This window comes from Artemia franciscana, chromosome 19, assembly GCF_032884065.1.
Source record: "Artemia franciscana chromosome 19, ASM3288406v1, whole genome shotgun sequence".
Taxonomy (NCBI): domain Eukaryota; kingdom Metazoa; phylum Arthropoda; class Branchiopoda; order Anostraca; family Artemiidae; genus Artemia; species Artemia franciscana.
Window position 1 is genome coordinate 5,377,555 of NC_088881.1, and position 17,511 is coordinate 5,395,065.

The 17,511-nt window shown below is 37.7% G+C and overlaps 5 protein-coding genes and 1 non-coding gene across 6 annotated transcripts; 4 read left to right on the forward strand and 2 right to left on the reverse strand.

Moving 5' to 3' along the window:
• Nucleotides 1–733: 733 nt before the first annotated feature.
• Nucleotides 734–1,516, forward strand: LOC136039205 (histone H1-delta-like). Its single transcript, XM_065722728.1, has one exon. It carries the CDS (start codon nt 797–799, stop codon nt 1,472–1,474), a length of 678 nt encoding a protein of 225 aa, XP_065578800.1. The 5' UTR covers nt 734–796; the 3' UTR covers nt 1,475–1,516.
• A 3,168-nt stretch (nt 1,517–4,684) lies between these two features.
• Nucleotides 4,685–4,803, reverse strand: LOC136039713 (5S ribosomal RNA). The gene has a single exon (XR_010620534.1). It is a non-coding gene; the product is annotated as a 5S ribosomal RNA (ribosomal RNA).
• A 1,193-nt stretch (nt 4,804–5,996) lies between these two features.
• LOC136039206 (histone H2A) lies at nt 5,997–6,589 on the reverse strand. The gene has a single exon (XM_065722730.1). The coding sequence runs from the start codon at nt 6,546–6,548 to the stop codon at nt 6,168–6,170; it is 381 nt and encodes a 126-aa protein (XP_065578802.1). The 5' UTR covers nt 6,549–6,589; the 3' UTR covers nt 5,997–6,167.
• A 154-nt stretch (nt 6,590–6,743) lies between these two features.
• Nucleotides 6,744–7,201, forward strand: LOC136039207 (histone H2B). The gene has a single exon (XM_065722731.1). The coding sequence runs from the start codon at nt 6,766–6,768 to the stop codon at nt 7,135–7,137; it is 372 nt and encodes a 123-aa protein (XP_065578803.1). The 5' UTR covers nt 6,744–6,765; the 3' UTR covers nt 7,138–7,201.
• Nucleotides 7,202–8,092: 891 nt separating this feature from the next.
• LOC136039209 (histone H4) lies at nt 8,093–8,490 on the forward strand. The gene has a single exon (XM_065722733.1). The coding sequence runs from the start codon at nt 8,127–8,129 to the stop codon at nt 8,436–8,438; it is 312 nt and encodes a 103-aa protein (XP_065578805.1). The 5' UTR covers nt 8,093–8,126; the 3' UTR covers nt 8,439–8,490.
• A 2,155-nt stretch (nt 8,491–10,645) lies between these two features.
• Nucleotides 10,646–11,406, forward strand: LOC136039031 (histone H1-delta-like). Its single transcript, XM_065722531.1, has one exon. The coding sequence runs from the start codon at nt 10,687–10,689 to the stop codon at nt 11,362–11,364; it is 678 nt and encodes a 225-aa protein (XP_065578603.1). The 5' UTR covers nt 10,646–10,686; the 3' UTR covers nt 11,365–11,406.
• Nucleotides 11,407–17,511: the final 6,105 nt, after the last annotated feature.

Below are 17,511 nucleotides of genomic sequence, written 5' to 3' on the forward strand. Positions count from 1 at the left end.
TTCGATATTAAGCAAACTCGAGAATATACTGTAGAAAGGGACATTTCTTAGGTTACAAATCGTATCGTTTCAAGTGTTATGTACTATTGAACTTTTATATAGGCTGTGATAAAAATAAATAAAAAGGGTTCACTTCCACTTCCAACCCTCCGCATCTCGGAAACCTTACAACGTTATTCTTGTCTTTTCAACTATAATATTAGAATAGAATGAAATTTATTTTCATTAAAATATGAGTTTGACACTTTAAGCCTCAAATTTAGGTGTCGTTTCTTATTGCTTTATCTTCTGTGTTTTTAGTTGGAGTTTCGGAATTAATTTGAATACGATTTTGCAAACACACATGCATCTATGTTACATTTTCTGAAAGTTCTTGTACTGGATTTTACTAATAAAAAATAAAAAGTGGACAATGAGGATATAAATTCCTAGCAAAAAGGTGTTTATTGAGATTGAACACTAGTTTTGACGGATTTCCAGTATTCTCTGCCCGTTTGCTGGCAAATTAGCACGGATATAGCGGTGAAAAAAATGTCTACTTGTAGAAAAATGACCTGTCTATTCTTTAGTATAGGTTTCATTCCTCCAAAGCTTACCTCCTAGTCAAAAATTTGAATAAAGCCATTCCAAACAAACACAAGCACGGCCAAAATTCCTTAGCTCGCGCAGAGAGAATAATGTTAACCCGGGTACGGCGGTTTCCAAAGTACAATTGTAAAACTTTAAAAATAAGCATGTATTCGATATTTAGTCGGGGTCGCGCTAGTGATAAGAGAAAAGTTGAGAAAAATTGGAAATGTCTGAAGTTGAAGCTGAAGTGGCACCAACAACTGTAGAATCCCAGAGCATGGCTTCACCAGCCAAGAAGGAAAAGAAAGCAAAGGCTCCGAAACCAGCTAAGGTTGCAAAACCTAAAGGGGATAAAAAGGCCAAGGCACCAGCAAACCACCCAAAATACACGGAAATGATCACCAAATCCATTGCTGACCTGAAAGAACGCGGGGGATCTAGCCGTCAGGCCATTCTCAAATACATAATGGCCAATTTCCAGGTTGGCAATGATGCCAAAATTGTGAATATGCATCTTAAACAGGCTTTGAAGCGTTGCCTTGCAAACGGAATTGTTATAAATCCCAAAGGTACTGGCGTAACTGGTTCTTTCAAGCTTGCAAAGCCTATCAAGGCCGAAAGCCCCAAGGCTGGAAAGCCTGCCAAGCCCACAGCAAAGAAAACCTCAGTCAAGAAAACAGCCAAACCTACTGCAGTTAAAAAGTCAACTTCAGCCAAAAAGGCTACCAAGCCAACGGCTGGTAGCAAGAAATCTGTAAAGGCTTTCAAGAAACCCACTGTTGCCAAAAAAGCAGTAGCAGCAAAGAAGTCGACACCTAAGAAGGGGTCATCAGTCAAGAAAGCCCCCGCCGCCAAGAAAGTGGCATCTAAAAAGTCAGTAGCTAAGAAATCAGCTAAAAAGTAAATGTGTACAATTATCGTATAGTATCAAACAGCCCTTTTCAGGGCTATCAAAGCAAATGCTCGAGACTCTGTTCAGAGAGTTATAATGCCTATTAATTTCACATTTTGACTGTCTACTTTTGCCTATACATCGCCATAGCCGAAGGATTAGAGCGGCGCCTTCAAATCATTGGAGCTGATGATCCATTCCCGACTAGGCTGATACAATGATGACTAATATAATTACATAAGGGAATAAAAATAATTATGCAACGGAAAAGGATATAATTAAATCCTGTTTTACAGGAAAATACCACAATTAAAAATATTGTTGCCTAATTTCTTTTTTCAAATTCCAACACTAAAGAAAAGGTTTGATTTCAAAAAGTTCAGACTGTTTTTGGTTGTATTATTTTCTCTTTTAACAATACAATACATCAATCGCAATCTTTGCAAAAGCAAAAAAGGAGAAACACAGATTACCTAGAAATAGACTCGCTAGCTTTTGAGCAAAAATTGTTCGCCCAGGTAGAGCGGTTCCCTGAATATACGCTAAAAGTTAGTCTTTGATTAAAATCAGTCGTTTGCGCTGCGCTCTTGAAGGAGCAAGTACATTGTGTGTCATTGTATGCTACTGAAAGACAAAGATAGTTGAACTCTACAATGGAATCTAGGCTGAAAACATTTGAAGGGACTTTGGACATAGACCAATCAAAGACTAACTTTAAAGTTAGTCTTTAAGACAGTTGATCAGGCGGCGCTATTGAAGGAACAAGTAGACTTTTGCTGTAGAAGCTATTGAAAGACCAAGGCAACTTGAACTGTACAATGGAGTTGGGCCCGACAACATATGAAGAGGATTTGGACATGGACAAATCAAAGACTAACTTTAAAGTAAGTCTTTGATTTAAGTCAGCTGTTTACGCGGCGCTATTGAAGGAACAAGCAGATTTTAGCTGTAGATGCTACTGAAGGACAAAAGTAGTTGAACTGTACAATGGAGTTGAGCCCGAAAATATATGAAGACAATTTGAACATAAATACACTGTTCAATCAGCTTTTATCATAAATTGTTGGTTAATACTACTAATAACTCACTGCAGCACCAAGCCGCCTGAGGCCAACACAGCTACGCACGCTCCTCCTCCAACCTAATCTATTTAAACCTCCCTCTTTACACCCTCCCAGAAAGTTCCCATTTCCTTTAAATCTTTATTTATGACATCCTCCCAACCCAGACAAGGACGACCTGCTTTCCGTGTAGCCCCAGACGGTTGGCCAAAAAGGACAATCTTCGGTAATCTGTTATCCTTCATCCGTAGAACGTGGCCTAGCCATCTCAACCTTTCTTTCATTATAGCCCCAGAAAGCGGGATTGAACCACACTTTTCGTACAACCTACTGTTTGAAATACGGTCAGTCAGCCGGGTACCCAGAACAATCCGTAGGCAATTTCTCTGGAAAACATCTAGTAAATTTTCATCTGCTTTTCGGAGTGCCCATGCTTCAGAGCCATATTTGACCACTGTCACCACTGTAGCTTCCAATATTCTAATCTTGGTTTGTAGACTTATCTTTCTATTCTTCCAAACTTTTTTTAACTGTGAAAAAACACCCTGAGCTTTAGCTATTCTACTTTTAACATCTTCACTGCTCCCACCATCTTTACTAATAATGCTACCAAGGTAACTGAAGCTCCCAACCTAATCAATCTTTTCGTTACCTAATGTCACCTGTTCATCTTCACTTATTCCTAGCCTTAGTGACTTAGTCTTCTTAACATTAATTTTCAAGCCTATTTTAGCACCCTGAACTCGTAAAACCTCTAAAATTTCATTCATTTTGCTCACACTTTCATCTAATATGCTTAAATCATCAGCATAATCTAAGTCCAGGAGCGTTCTTCCTTCCCATTTGATTCCATGGTCTCCAATTGCCTTTCCTGTGCTCCTTAAGACAAAGTCCATCAAAATGATCCATATAAAGGGGGATAGAACACAACCCTGCTTAACTCCTGATTTAATACAAAACCAGTTGCTAACCTCATTTCCTACCTTAACCGCAGCAGTATTATTCTCGTACATAGCGCAAATCACTTTAATGTATTTTTCTGGTATACCATATAACGATAAGACCTTTGTTAACGCTGTTCTATCAACAGAATCGAAAGCTTGCTCATAATCGATAAAACTAAGGACCAAAGGTGTTTGACAACGAAGGGACTTCTCAATTATTAACCTAAGAGTGAAAACATGGTCGACACATCCTCTACCTTTTCTAAAACCGCATTGTTCCTCCCTTAAAACTTTGTCTACAGCATGTCTCAGTCTAAAAAGTATCATATTACTCAGTAATTTGCTACCTACAGAGACCAGACTAATGCCTCGATAATTACGACACTCACTCTTGTCACCTTTCTTATACAGTGGTTTAATTAAGGTTTTCCTAAAATCATTGGGTACTTCCCCTTTTTCAAAAATCATGTTCATAATCTTCAGTAGCTTATTCCTAACCTCAAAGCCATCATATTTAAGAAACTCATTAATCATACTATCAGCACCTGGGGCCTTATTATTTTTTGATCCTTTTAGTATTGTCGCTAATTCTTCCTCACTAAACAAATCTTCCTTCACATCCAAGGTATCACAAACTTTTTCATTTTCATCTATATCTTTTCCTGCAACTGTATCTCGGTTTAGCACATTCTCAAAATGTTCCACCCATCTTTCTTTAACTTTTTCCTTATCACTAATTGTGGCCCCATTTCTATCTTTAACTAGGACTAGTCCGGATTGGCTACTCCCTTTCAATTTTATACTGAATTACATGCCAACTTAATTAAATGGTTAATAAACCATTTAAAACTGTATGTTTCTTGGTGGCTTTCAACTTGATTTAAATTGCCGGAATGGTCAACTAAAATATCTTGGGGGCTTATAAAATCACTTTGGTTACAACTCTTGACTCTTTTTATTGGCTAAAATAAATACGAGTCAACTGTTGTGGCTGTTCCATTTTCGCCTTCATTTAGTGGCTTATCAGCTAAGCCAAAATAGTTGATTTGCATTTATTTATTACCGATAGGAAATGTCCAATTTAATCTCTCTTTTTTCTCTTATATAAAATATAATCACCTTTGTGCTATTAGAATAAGGAAACAAGTTTGTTAAAGATTATTATTTTACTTTGAAACAAAGAAATCATAATAATAAATAAAAAAGAAAAAAAAAGATGCCAACAGCACCCGGTGTTCCCAGGCGGTCACCCATCCAAGTACTGACCGGGCCCGACGTTGTGTGACTTCCAGGATCTGACGAGACTGGGTACTTTCAACGTGGTATGGCCGTTGGCTAAAAAATTTTGTAACAAAATGATTGTTGACTCACAAACTGAAAAGAAACAAAATGCCTAATTTTAGAGTCATGAAGCAAGGATTTTAGAAGAGAAAAATATTTTAAGAATGAATCAAAATATGTTTATTAATTGTTTTTTTGGTAAAGTTCTAGTTAAGTGACTTCTTGCTATCTCGGAAAGGGGTTAGGTTAGGAAAATGAAACTTTTGGGGATGGGTCTACAGGCTAAAGCATATCCCGGGAAGATATTTTAAAGTACTCACCTCCACTCTATCTCCCTCTAGAGAGCCTTGAAATTTGCCTACATGACAGGTCTATACCTATTGAAATTTTGACAAAACAACATTTTACCTTAATTTTCAGTTACCTGTTGCTTTTTCTCTGCCTTTAGTTCTGAAAATGCAATTCCTGTTATTTGAGCAGAATTCTTAGCCATATCAATGTTTGTTTTTTTTTTTTTTAATTTAGTAAATGTATTGGAATATCTTTAAAACCTTATAAATTGGGATTGAGCAAAGTTGTGAAGCTGAAAACAATTTTGTTGTACTTCATTCAAGCAGAAGATCTATTTTGCAAGGTGTCACTTTAAGAACACACCTATTTTTAAAGGTCATCAAAGGTCAGGGCCCTCTAAAGGGAGAAGGAGTGGAGGTAGGTACTTCAAAATATCTTCCCAGGACATACCTTAGCCTGTAGACCCATCCCTGAAAGTTTCATTTTCCTAACCTAACCCCTTTCCAAGATATCAAGAAGTCACTTAACTAGAATTTTACCTTTTTTGGTAAATTTTTTTGTGTTTTTTTAAAGAAAACCTTTTTTCCTGCTGAAACAAAACGACAAGCCCCCCAAAATGTTTCTACCTTTGATGACTACCCTATTGCTTCCTAGGCCAGTTTAGATTAGTCGAATTAGAGGGTCTTTGAATTGGCTCTTGGTTATTTAAAAAAAAAAAAAAAAAAAAAAAAAAAACAGCTCCTCGATTTTTGTGTGTAATTTATTGGTTTCTTAGGTGAAAATGAGCTTCCTTTCCTACAGTAAATTCCAATGCTTTTGTAACGAGATCAATGTGAAAGCAAACTCTTTTGCTTGTAACAAAAGGGCAATCTCCAAATATATATTCAGATTCTGTTGGGCTATAATTTGAGGATTTTCAAGGAAAATGTTCCCCCTACCTCCAGTAAATTCTTATGCTTTGTTACTAAATAAATGTGAAAGTTTCCCTTTTCACATTTAGTATCCTAAATTTCATAGCTTTGTCCTTCCCAGGTGGTCACATGCTATAGAGCGATTCAATTAATTTGTAGCCCTTAAAAGGGCTGTTGGTTAATTTGGGGTAGGGCCTGTAGCTAAAGTTAGATTCATTTAAGCCTTTGCCGGTTTTTCAGTCTTCTTTGGTAGAAGGACTGCTTGAATATTGGGCAAAACACCTCCTTGGGCAATGGTGACCCCCGACAGAAGCTTGTTCAGTTCTTCATCATTTCTAATGGCAAGCTGAAGGTGACGAGGAATAATACGAGTTTTTTTGTTATCTCGTGCAGCATTACCAGCAAGCTCAAGGACCTCGGCAGCCAAATATTCCATCACCGCTGCAAGGTAAACGGGTGCGCCTGCACCAACTCGTTCCGCATAGTTGCCCTTTCTCAGAAGACGGTGGATCCTTCCCACTGGGAATTGGAGACCTGCCCTATTTGAACGGGACTTTGCCTTTCCCTTCACTTTTCCACCCTTTCCTCTTCCTGACATGGTTTCTAGATTACAAAATTCACTGAGACTCTTTAATCCACCAACAAATTGAAAATGATGCCTGTTTTTGAATGCGCAAACAATTTATACTCCAGCGAGCGAACTGAGTTCCTCTGAGAAAAGAATTGTGCGCGAACTGTAGTTGGTATATAAACGGGCCGAGTTTTGTAAACACTTCTCATTTGATTATTGGATTTTGTTAAAGAATCTTTCAGCAATGGCTCCAAAAACTTCAGGAAAAGCGGCAAAGAAAGCTGGTAAGGCGCAAAAAAACATCAGCAAAACTGATAAGAAAAGGAAACGAAAGAGGAAGGAAAGCTACGCCATTTACATTTACAAAGTTCTTAAGCAAGTGCATCCCGACACTGGTGTTTCTAGCAAGGCAATGAGCATCATGAATAGCTTTGTCAACGATATCTTTGAAAGGATTGCTGCGGAAGCCTCTCGTCTAGCTCACTACAACAAGAGGTCCACCATCACTAGCAGAGAGGTTCAAACTGCTGTGAGGCTGCTCCTACCCGGAGAACTTGCCAAGCATGCTGTTAGTGAAGGCACTAAAGCTGTAACAAAATACACAAGCTCCAAATAAGAGGGAATTTTCCCTGTCTATTAGCGCCCAATTAGCCGGGCCCTCCCAAACAGCCCTTTTAAGGGCTACCACCTTATTTTAAATGCTCTGCTCTCAAATTGTTTCTGGCTTTGATTTGCGAAATCTCGGGTCAACAAGAACCCATACTAAACCCTAATACGAAAAAAACAACAAAAGTCCCCTGTTTCAAAGACAACGCTCAATTTGCTTGTTGTATAGAAAGTAATATCCATCGACGAATAGTTAAAGAGTGTAGAAAACGGGGCCTCGGTCTTTTTCATGACGTTCCATCAAAAACATTTTTGTAGGCCCCATTGGGAGCTATTCATTTTTTTTGCTATTTTTGGATTTATTAGGCTGGCCTAAATTGGCATTTTGCGTGTTCCCTTTTCATTAGATGTTTTGGATCAAAGGCCCTTGAATCATACCTTTTTAGTCACGGAACACTAGGCTATTTAACGTTATTTTGCGTGTTTGTTTAAACCATCTAGTGGCCCTTAAAAGGGCTGTTGGTTAAGACGCAATTGCGTAGAAATTAGGGTACTTAGGCTCTCTCGCCACGGATACGACGAGCAAGTTGAATATCTTTTGGCATGATGGTCACCCTCTTGGCGTGAATGGCACACAAGTTGGTAAATCTCTCTCAGGGCTACGGTTCCGGGCCTGTATCTGTGTGGTTTTTTTACCCCACCAGTAGCAGGAGCCGACTTACGTGCAGCCTTGGTCGCAAGCTGCTTTCTAGGTGCCTTCCCACCCGTCGATTTTCTCGCAGTTTGTTTTGTCCTAGCCATGTTGATAGATTGCCTCTCTTGAAAAGAATGAACAAAATATCAGATGCCTAGTAGCTATATTTATATGGAGCGCCAGCCGCGCGATAGAGTAACAATTTGTGGGGAAAGACTTTAGCAATATATAATAAACGGGCTTTCAAGAAAACTCGTTAGTTTGTTAAAACCTTTACAGCTGCTTGCTACGGGATTAAATTAAATATGACAGGAAGAGGAAAAGGAGGAAAGGGGCTTGGAAAAGGAGGCGCAAAACGTCATCGCAAAGTTCTTCGTGACAATATCCAGGGTATCACAAAGCCAGCAATCAGAAGACTGGCTCGCCGTGGTGGTGTAAAACGTATATCTGGCCTAATTTACGAGGAAACCAGAGGTGTTCTTAAAGTTTTTCTAGAAAATGTTATTCGCGATGCTGTCACCTACACAGAACATGCCAAGAGAAAGACTGTCACTGCAATGGATGTAGTCTACGCTCTGAAGCGTCAAGGTCGTACATTGTATGGCTTTGGTGGTTAATGGTTTCTAAATGCATTTTGAACTGTCCCCCTACCCAACGGCCTTTTTAAAGGCCATCAAATCTTTAAACACTTTCTGGGCCAGGTTCTATGAGCCTTTTCCATATTGTGAATTTTAAAATGTCGGTAAATACCTTTTCTTCTTTTTTTGGTCTCAGGTGCAATATCTGAGTCGAATTATGAAAGCAAATTACCATTACTATTTTACTGTATTTAGCTTTTCCTTGCATATTTGAATAAAGTTGTTTATTATTATCATGGAATGATTCAAAGAAATAGTTGTTGCTATTCAACTGCACAATCCTATTCTGTTATGTTTGAATGAAGATAGTAGGAACGGAGGAGAATATGTTCCTACTCTTACTAAATTGCCGTTGGATCTTACAATTTGGACAAAAGTATTGCATTAATTATTTGCAGTTAATAAACAAGTATGAAAAGCCGGCAACATTTTAGATAGCAAATGAATTTCCTTGTAAACTGACTGAGAATGAAGCCCAAAATCATGAGTTTCAAACTATAACAAAAGGCATTCGACTGACTTTAATTTAGAGATGGGAAAATAACAGCAAATGGACTTTTAGCTGGTATTCACCGTTGAAATATATTGCATTTCAATTTTCAGCATTGAACATATTAGTTTGTTCTAACACTGCTTTTGATCTTTTGAAATACAAGACGCCATAAACCTATAAAAATGATTTTTATCTGTCATTATATAGCAGTTATTTGTGATTATATTTTATTTGTGATCATATAGCAACAATTCGTTTTGCGTTTTTAATTTTCGCAAACACTTTTTGTCATTTGTGTTTTAACTTTTTGAGTTTTTTTTTTTTTTTTTTTTTTTTAATTTATGAGTTCTATTGTTTGGTTTTGAGCAAAACTTGAAAATACACTGTAGAAAAGAGACATTTCTCCGGTTTAAAATAATTCCTTTTTGAGTGGAATGTATATTAAACTTTCAGTTAGCCTATGATCGAAACAAATAAAAGCGCTTTGCTTCAACTTTGCCTCCACCCGCATTTTTTTTTTTTAATATAATGCTAAAATAAAGTAGAATTTATTTTTATTAGAATACAAATTGAACACAAAAGCCTCAAAATTTCAATACCTTTGGCTTTTTGAAATACACGACTATAAGTAATCAAAGCCTTTGTTTCGAGAAATGAAATGAAAAAATACATCCGAATTCCTTTGACTCTTCTTTTGTTGAAAACTGTCCCTCTAAAGGAATTCTGATTAAAAAGCATAAGAAAAAGAAATTCAGATACGCTTGTTTTTAGAAGCCTCCTTGTCCACTTCATATCCTCCCTATGCTAACATCAGTAGATATTTAGACATCAAAATCTAAAAGGCAGACATTTTTTACTTACTTATTCATACAAAATCTAATGATTGTAAATGTGTCATTTTTTTTTTTCACAATTAGGCTAATTTGTGATTTCTATTATTCGATATTAAGCAAACTCGAGAATATACTGTAGAAAGGGACATTTCTTAGGTTACAAATCGTATCGTTTCAAGTGTTATGTACTATTGAACTTTTATATAGGCTGTGATAAAAATAAATAAAAAGGGTTCACTTCCACTTCCAACCCTCCGCATCTCGGAAACCTTACAACGTTATTCTTGTCTTTTCAACTATAATATTAGAATAGAATGAAATTTATTTTCATTAAAATATGAGTTTGACACTTTAAGCCTCAAATTTAGGTGTCGTTTCTTATTGCTTTATCTTCTGTGTTTTTAGTTGGAGTTTCGGAATTAATTTGAATACGATTTTGCAAACACACATGCATCTATGTTACATTTTCTGAAAGTTCTTGTACTGGATTTTACTAATAAAAAATAAAAAGTGGACAATGAGGATATAAATTCCTAGCAAAAAGGTGTTTATTGAGATTGAACACTAGTTTTGACGGATTTCCAGTATTCTCTGCCCGTTTGCTGGCAAATTAGCACGGATATAGCGGTGAAAAAAATGTCTACTTGTAGAAAAATGACCTGTCTATTCTTTAGTATAGGTTTCATTCCTCCAAAGCTTACCTCCTAGTCAAAAATTTGAATAAAGCCATTCCAAACAAACACAAGCACGGCCAAAATTCCTTAGCTCGCGCAGAGAGAATAATGTTAACCCTTGTACGGCGGTTTCCAAAGTACAATTGTAAAACTTTAAAAATAAGCATGTATTCGATATTCAGTCGGGGTCGCGCTAGTGATAAGAGAAAAGTTGAGAAAAATTGGAAATGTCTGAAGTTGAAGCTGAAGTGGCACCAACAACTGTAGAATCCCAGAGCATGGCTTCACCAGCCAAGAAGGAAAAGAAAGCAAAGGCTCCGAAACCAGCTAAGGTTGCAAAACCTAAAGGGGATAAAAAGGCCAAGGCACCAGCAAACCACCCAAAATACACGGAAATGATCACCAAATCCATTGCTGACCTGAAAGAACGCGGGGGATCTAGCCGTCAGGCCATTCTCAAATACATAATGGCCAATTTCCAGGTTGGCAATGATGCCAAAATTGTGAATATGCATCTTAAACAGGCTTTGAAGCGTTGCCTTGCAAACGGAATTGTTATAAATCCCAAAGGTACTGGCGTAACTGGTTCTTTCAAGCTTGCAAAGCCTATCAAGGCCGAAAGCCCCAAGGCTGGAAAGCCTGCCAAGCCCACAGCAAAGAAAACCTCAGTCAAGAAAACAGCCAAACCTACTGCAGTTAAAAAGTCAACTTCAGCCAAAAAGGCTACCAAGCCAACGGCTGGTAGCAAGAAATCTGTAAAGGCTTTCAAGAAACCCACTGTTGCCAAAAAAGCAGTAGCAGCAAAGAAGTCGACACCTAAGAAGGGGTCATCAGTCAAGAAAGCCCCCGCCGCCAAGAAAGTGGCATCTAAAAAGTCAGTAGCTAAGAAATCAGCTAAAAAGTAAATGTGTACAATTATCGTATAGTATCAAACAGCCCTTTTCAGGGCTATCAAAGCAAATGCTCGAGACTCTGTTCAGAGAGTTATAATGCCTATTAATTTCACATTTTGACTGTCTACTTTTGCCTATACATCGCCATAGCCGAAGGATTAGAGCGGCGCCTTCAAATCATTGGAGCTGATGATCCATTCCCGACTAGGCTGATACAATGATGACTAATATAATTACATAAGGGAATAAAAATAATTATGCAACGGAAAAGGATATAATTAAATCCTGTTTTACAGGAAAATACCACAATTATAAATATTGTTGCCTAATTTCTTTTTTCAAATTCCAACACTAAAGAAAAGGTTTGATTTCAAAAAGTTCAGACTGTTTTTGGTTGTATTATTTTCTCTTTTAACAATACAATACATCAATCGCAATCTTTGCAAAAGCAAAAAAGGAGAAACACAGATTACCTAGAAATAGACTCGCTAGCTTTTGAGCAAAAATTGTTCGCCCAGGTAGAGCGGTTCCCTGAATATACGCTAAAAGTTAGTCTTTGATTAAAATCAGTCGTTTGCGCTGCGCTCTTGAAGGAGCAAGTACATTGTGTGTCATTGTATGCTACTGAAAGACAAAGATAGTTGAACTCTACAATGGAATCTAGGCTGAAAACATTTGAAGGGACTTTGGACATAGACCAATCAAAGACTAACTTTAAAGTTAGTCTTTAAGACAGTTGATCAGGCGGCGCTATTGAAGGAACAAGTAGACTTTTGCTGTAGAAGCTATTGAAAGACCAAGGCAACTTGAACTGTACAATGGAGTTGGGCCCGACAACATATGAAGAGGATTTGGACATGGACAAATCAAAGACTAACTTTAAAGTAAGTCTTTGATTTAAGTCAGCTGTTTACGCGGCGCTATTGAAGGAACAAGCAGATTTTAGCTGTAGATGCTACTGAAGGACAAAAGTAGTTGAACTGTACAATGGAGTTGAGCCCGAAAATATATGAAGACAATTTGAACATAAATACACTGTTCAATCAGCTTTTATCATAAATTGTTGGTTAATACTACTAATAACTCACTGCAGCACCAAGCCGCCTGAGGCCAACACAGCTACGCACGCTCCTCCTCCAACCTAATCTATTTAAACCTCCCTCTTTACACCCTCCCAGAAAGTTCCCATTTCCTTTAAATCTTTATTTATGACATCCTCCCAACCCAGACAAGGACGACCTGCTTTCCGTGTAGCCCCAGACGGTTGGCCAAAAAGGACAATCTTCGGTAATCTGTTATCCTTCATCCGTAGAACGTGGCCTAGCCATCTCAATCTTTCTTTCATTATAGCCCCAGAAAGCGGGATTGAACCACACTTTTCGTACAACCTACTGTTTGAAATACGGTCAGTCAGCCGGGTACCCAGAACAATCCGTAGGCAATTTCTCTGGAAAACATCTAGTAAATTTTCATCTGCTTTTCGGAGTGCCCATGCTTCAGAGCCATATTTGACCACTGTCATCACTGTAGCTTTCAATATTCTAATCTTGGTTTGTAGACTTATCTTTCTATTCTTCCAAACTTTTTTTTAACTGTGAAAAAACACCCTGGGCCCTAGCTATTCTATTTTTAACATCTTCACTGCTCCCACCATCTTTACTAATAATACTACCTAGGTAACTGAAGCTCCCAACCTGTTCAATCTTTTCGTTACCTAATGTCACCTGTTCATCTTCACTTATTCCTATAGCCTTAGTGACTTAGTCTTCTTAACATTAATTTTCAAGCCTATTTTAGCACCCTGAACTCGTAAAACCTCTAAAATTTCATTCATTTTGCTCACACTTTCATCTAATATGCTTAAATCATCAGCATAATCTAAGTCCAGGAGCTTTCTTCCTTCCCATTTGATTCCATGGTTTCCAATTGCCTTTCCTGTGCTCCTTAAGACGAAGGCCATCAAAATAATCCATATAAAGGGGGATAGAACACAACCCTGCTTAACTCCTGATTTAATACAAAACCAGTTGCTAACCTCATTTCCTACCTTAACCGCAGCAGTATTATTCTCGTACATAGCGCAAATCACTTTAATGTATTTTTCTGGTATACCATATAACGATAAGACCTTTGTTAACGCTGTTCTATCAACAGAATCGAAAGCTTGCCCATAATGATAATCGAAAGCTTGCATTTCGATCATAATCGAAAGCTTGCTCAGTTTTTCTAATTTTTATTCTCCCTTTAGCCCCCCAGATGGTCGAATTTGTGAAAACGACTGTATCATATCAATTTGTGCAGCCCCCTGACACGCCTACCAATTTTCATCGTCCTAGCACTTCCAGAAGCACCAAATTCGCTAAATCACTGAACTCCTCCCCCCAACTCCCCCAAAGAGAGCGAATCTAGTACGGTTACTTCAATCACGTATCAAGGACATTTGCTTATTCTATCCGCCAAGCTTAATCCCGATCCCTCAACTCCAATTGTTTTCCAATATTTCCCCCTCAAACTCTCCTTAATGTCAAAAGATCTGGTCGAGATTTGAATTTGAGCTCTGAGAGATGAATTATTTCTAAATATCAAATTTCATTAAGATCCGATTACCTAATCGTAAGATAAAAACACCCCAAATTTCACGTTTTCAAAGAATTCTGGTTCCCCCATCAACTCCCCCCAATGACACAAGATCTGGTGGGAATTTAAAATTAGAGCTTTAAAGCACAAGATCCTTCTAAACATCAAATTTCATCAAGATCTGGTCACCCTTTCGTGAGTTACAAATACCTCATTTTTCCAAATTACCTTCCCCCCCCCCCCAACTCCACCAAAGAGAGCAGATCCTGTCCGGTTATGTTAGTCACGTATCTTAGACAGGTTTTTGTTCTACCCATCCAGTTTCATCCTCTGCTTTAAGTATTTTCTAAGATTTCCGGTCCCCCTCAACTGCCCCCCTCCCCAATGAAGCTGGATCCGTTTGAGATTTAAAATTAGAGTTCTAAATGACGCGTCCTTCTAAATATGAAGTTTCATGAAGATCCGATCACTCCTTCGTAAGTTAAAAATAGGTCTTTTTTCTAATTTTTCAGAATTACCCCCTCCCCCCTAATAGAGTGGATCCGTTCCAATTATGTAAATCACGTATCTAAGACTTCTGCTTGTTTTTCCCGCCAAGTTTCATCCCGATCACTCCAATCTAAGCGTTTTCCATGATTTTAGGTTCCCCCCAAACTCCCCCCAATGTCACCAGATCTGGTCGGATTTAAAATAAGAGCTTTGAGACACGATTTCCTTCTAAATATCAAATTTCATTGAGATCCATTTACCCGTTTGTAAATTAATAATGCCTAATTTTTTCTAATTTTTCAGAATTAAACCACCCCCCCCAACTACCCCAAAGAAAGCGGATCCGTTCCAGGTAATGTCAATCATGTATCTAGGACTTGTGCTTAATTTTCCCACCAAGTTTCATCGCGATCCCTCCACTCTAAGTGTTTTCCAAGATTTCAGGTTTCCCACTCCCAACCCCCCCCCCCCCCCAATATCACCAGATCCGATCGTGATTTAAAATAACAGCTCTGAGACGCGATATACCGCCAAACATCAAATTTCATTAAGATCTGATCAACCGTTCGTAAGTTAAAATACTTCATTTTTTCCGAATAACGGGCCCCTCACCCCCCCCCCCCAGATGGACAAATCGGAAAAACGACTATTTCTAATTTAATCAGGTCCTGTCCCTGATACGCCTGCCAAATTTCATCGTCCTAGCTTACCTGGAAGTGCCTAAAGTAGCAAAACCGGGACTGACAGTCCGACAGATAGACTGACAGAATTCGCGATTGCTGTATGTCACTTGGTTAATACCAAGTGCCATAAAAAGGAGAAACACAGATTAGAAATAGACTCGCTATCTTCTGAGCGGAAACTGTTCTGAGCGGACTGAAAACATTCGAAGGGACTTTGGACATAGACCATAATCCAATTATGATCATTAATTGGAAAATATTGAGATTTTTTAACACTAATAAAAAGCCCTCTATCTTTTAGTTTACTGGAAAGGGTGCTAAAAGTATCAATTAAACTAGCTTTAGAACGACTCAACAAAATAAAATCATCAGCATATGCAATAAAAGACACATCCCGCCCCCGAGAGATAAAGGCTGTGGATAGCGAATGAAGACATTCCGCCAAACATGTATAAAGGGGATAATAAGAATATAAGGTAATAAGGATAATAAGAATAATAAGGATAATGAGAATATAAGGAGATAAAACTGCACTTTGTCCAACTCCACAACCAAACAGAAATTGGATTAGAAAAAGAATCAGAAGCAGCAATGTTCATTCAAAGCCCCCGATACCAGGAGCTACGAACTCTAACCACAGAAAGGGGGATCCCACTTCTAGTTAGGGCTAAAAGAGCATAAGCACGTGAAATGATGTCAAAGGCTCCTTTTATATTAATCAAAAGTGCATTAAGTGGTGAGCCAGAAGACCTTGACTCGTTAATAGTTGTATCCAAAGTTGCACAGACATGGTCACAGCCCAATCCACTTTTGAAGCCTACTTGATTAAGCTCAACATCCAAATGTTCAAAAAGGCCCTTTATACATAATTCAAAAAGTTTACCACTTGAATAATTATTTGTTATCGGTCTATAAGAGTCACACGATCGGATATCTCTTTTACCGGATTAAAATGAACAAGTACAAATAAAGCAATGAAATTTATTATTACAAAAAGTTACAACCCTTATACTATTTTTCAACATAACTCTCATGATTTTTCCAGGCATTTATCACATCATGGTACAAGTTTTGTACACCTCTTCATGTTCCCGCCTGTATTCTCAACCATTTGGAAGCTTTATCTTTCAGTTCATTATCGCTGTTGAAAATCTGGTGAAATAATGACAAGGTTGACGATTCATTTTTATCGCAGATAGTCACGGCGGATGAAACTTGGGTTACTTGTGATAACCCGAAAAGATTCAGTAATTGATAAATTAGAGGCACGATTTTTCACCGGCAAAAATCAAAATCATGCAAATCTTGGTGCCTCGAAAAGTGTGTGCACAGTGTTTAGAGGCAGACAAGCCATTTTACCAGTAGTTTTTTTTTGTGAGTGAAAATAATCGATAAAGAAGTTATACGTCATTTGTTTCTCCATTTACAGTTTTCATTGGCGGTCAGCACTTGAACAGCGATTAAGAGCTGAAAGAAATTGTTACCACCGACACTTTCTTGACAACACAGACGTCAATTATCTATGAAGAGTGTATACAATTTTTTTTACAAAACTATGATAAATACCGTGAAAATTGTGGGAGTTAGAAGAAAGAATATTATAAAGGCGTAATTTCATATAAAGTAATTTTTGTTGCTTTATTTGTACCAGTTTATTTTAATTAAAATTAAACGCCCCGCTCTTTACGCTAAAGTTTGACTCTCTCTTAACTCTACATTTTAAACAATAAAAAACTTTAGCGGAAAGAGCGGGGCGTAAAGAAGGAAAAGCCCCTTTCATATACGGAGTAATTTCTGTTCGTTTTAAGTCTTAATGTCGCTCCTTACTTTCATTTAAAAAACTTGTTTTTTTTATTTAATTTCTGAACGTTTTCGAATCAATGCATGTTTTGATTTTGGCTCTCCGCAGAGGAATAATCAAAACGAAATTTGTATATTTTTTTTTGGCTAAATGGCTTTCTCATAATTTTGATCGAGTGATTTTGAGAAAAAAAAAGCGGGGGAGGAAGCCTAGTTACCCTCCAATTTTCGGTTAACTAAAAAGGCAACTAGAACTTTTAATTTTTTACGAATCTTTTTATAAGTAAAAGATATACGTAACGTTGACGTTGACGTTGACGTTAACTCCCCTCTTGCTGTTCAGCCTAGAGGACGTTCTATGGCAAGTCGATTCTCACTTCTTAATAAATAGTAGGAGGAAATCGTATTTCCTGAAACTTTAATTCAAATGTCCTTTAATCTTGCAATTCTTGTCAGAAACTGTATGACAAGACTAACTATCATACAATTTTCTTCTTCACTATCAAATCCTCCTAATAACATATATAGGCTCGACTGCACTTTCTTCTGTCTGAAAAATTCGGTTATTTCACGTCTTTCTTGTTCGCTTTCACGGCAAATTATCATCAAG

Excerpts from the sequence above, each read along its gene's own strand:
- LOC136039205 (XM_065722728.1), top strand. The coding sequence starts at position 797 with ATGTCTGAAGTTGAAGCTGAAGTGGCACCAACAACTGTAGAATCCCAG.
- LOC136039206 (XM_065722730.1), bottom strand. The coding sequence starts at position 6,548 with ATGTCAGGAAGAGGAAAGGGTGGAAAAGTGAAGGGAAAGGCAAAGTCC.
- LOC136039207 (XM_065722731.1), top strand. The coding sequence starts at position 6,766 with ATGGCTCCAAAAACTTCAGGAAAAGCGGCAAAGAAAGCTGGTAAGGCG.
- LOC136039209 (XM_065722733.1), top strand. The coding sequence starts at position 8,127 with ATGACAGGAAGAGGAAAAGGAGGAAAGGGGCTTGGAAAAGGAGGCGCA.
- LOC136039031 (XM_065722531.1), top strand. The coding sequence starts at position 10,687 with ATGTCTGAAGTTGAAGCTGAAGTGGCACCAACAACTGTAGAATCCCAG.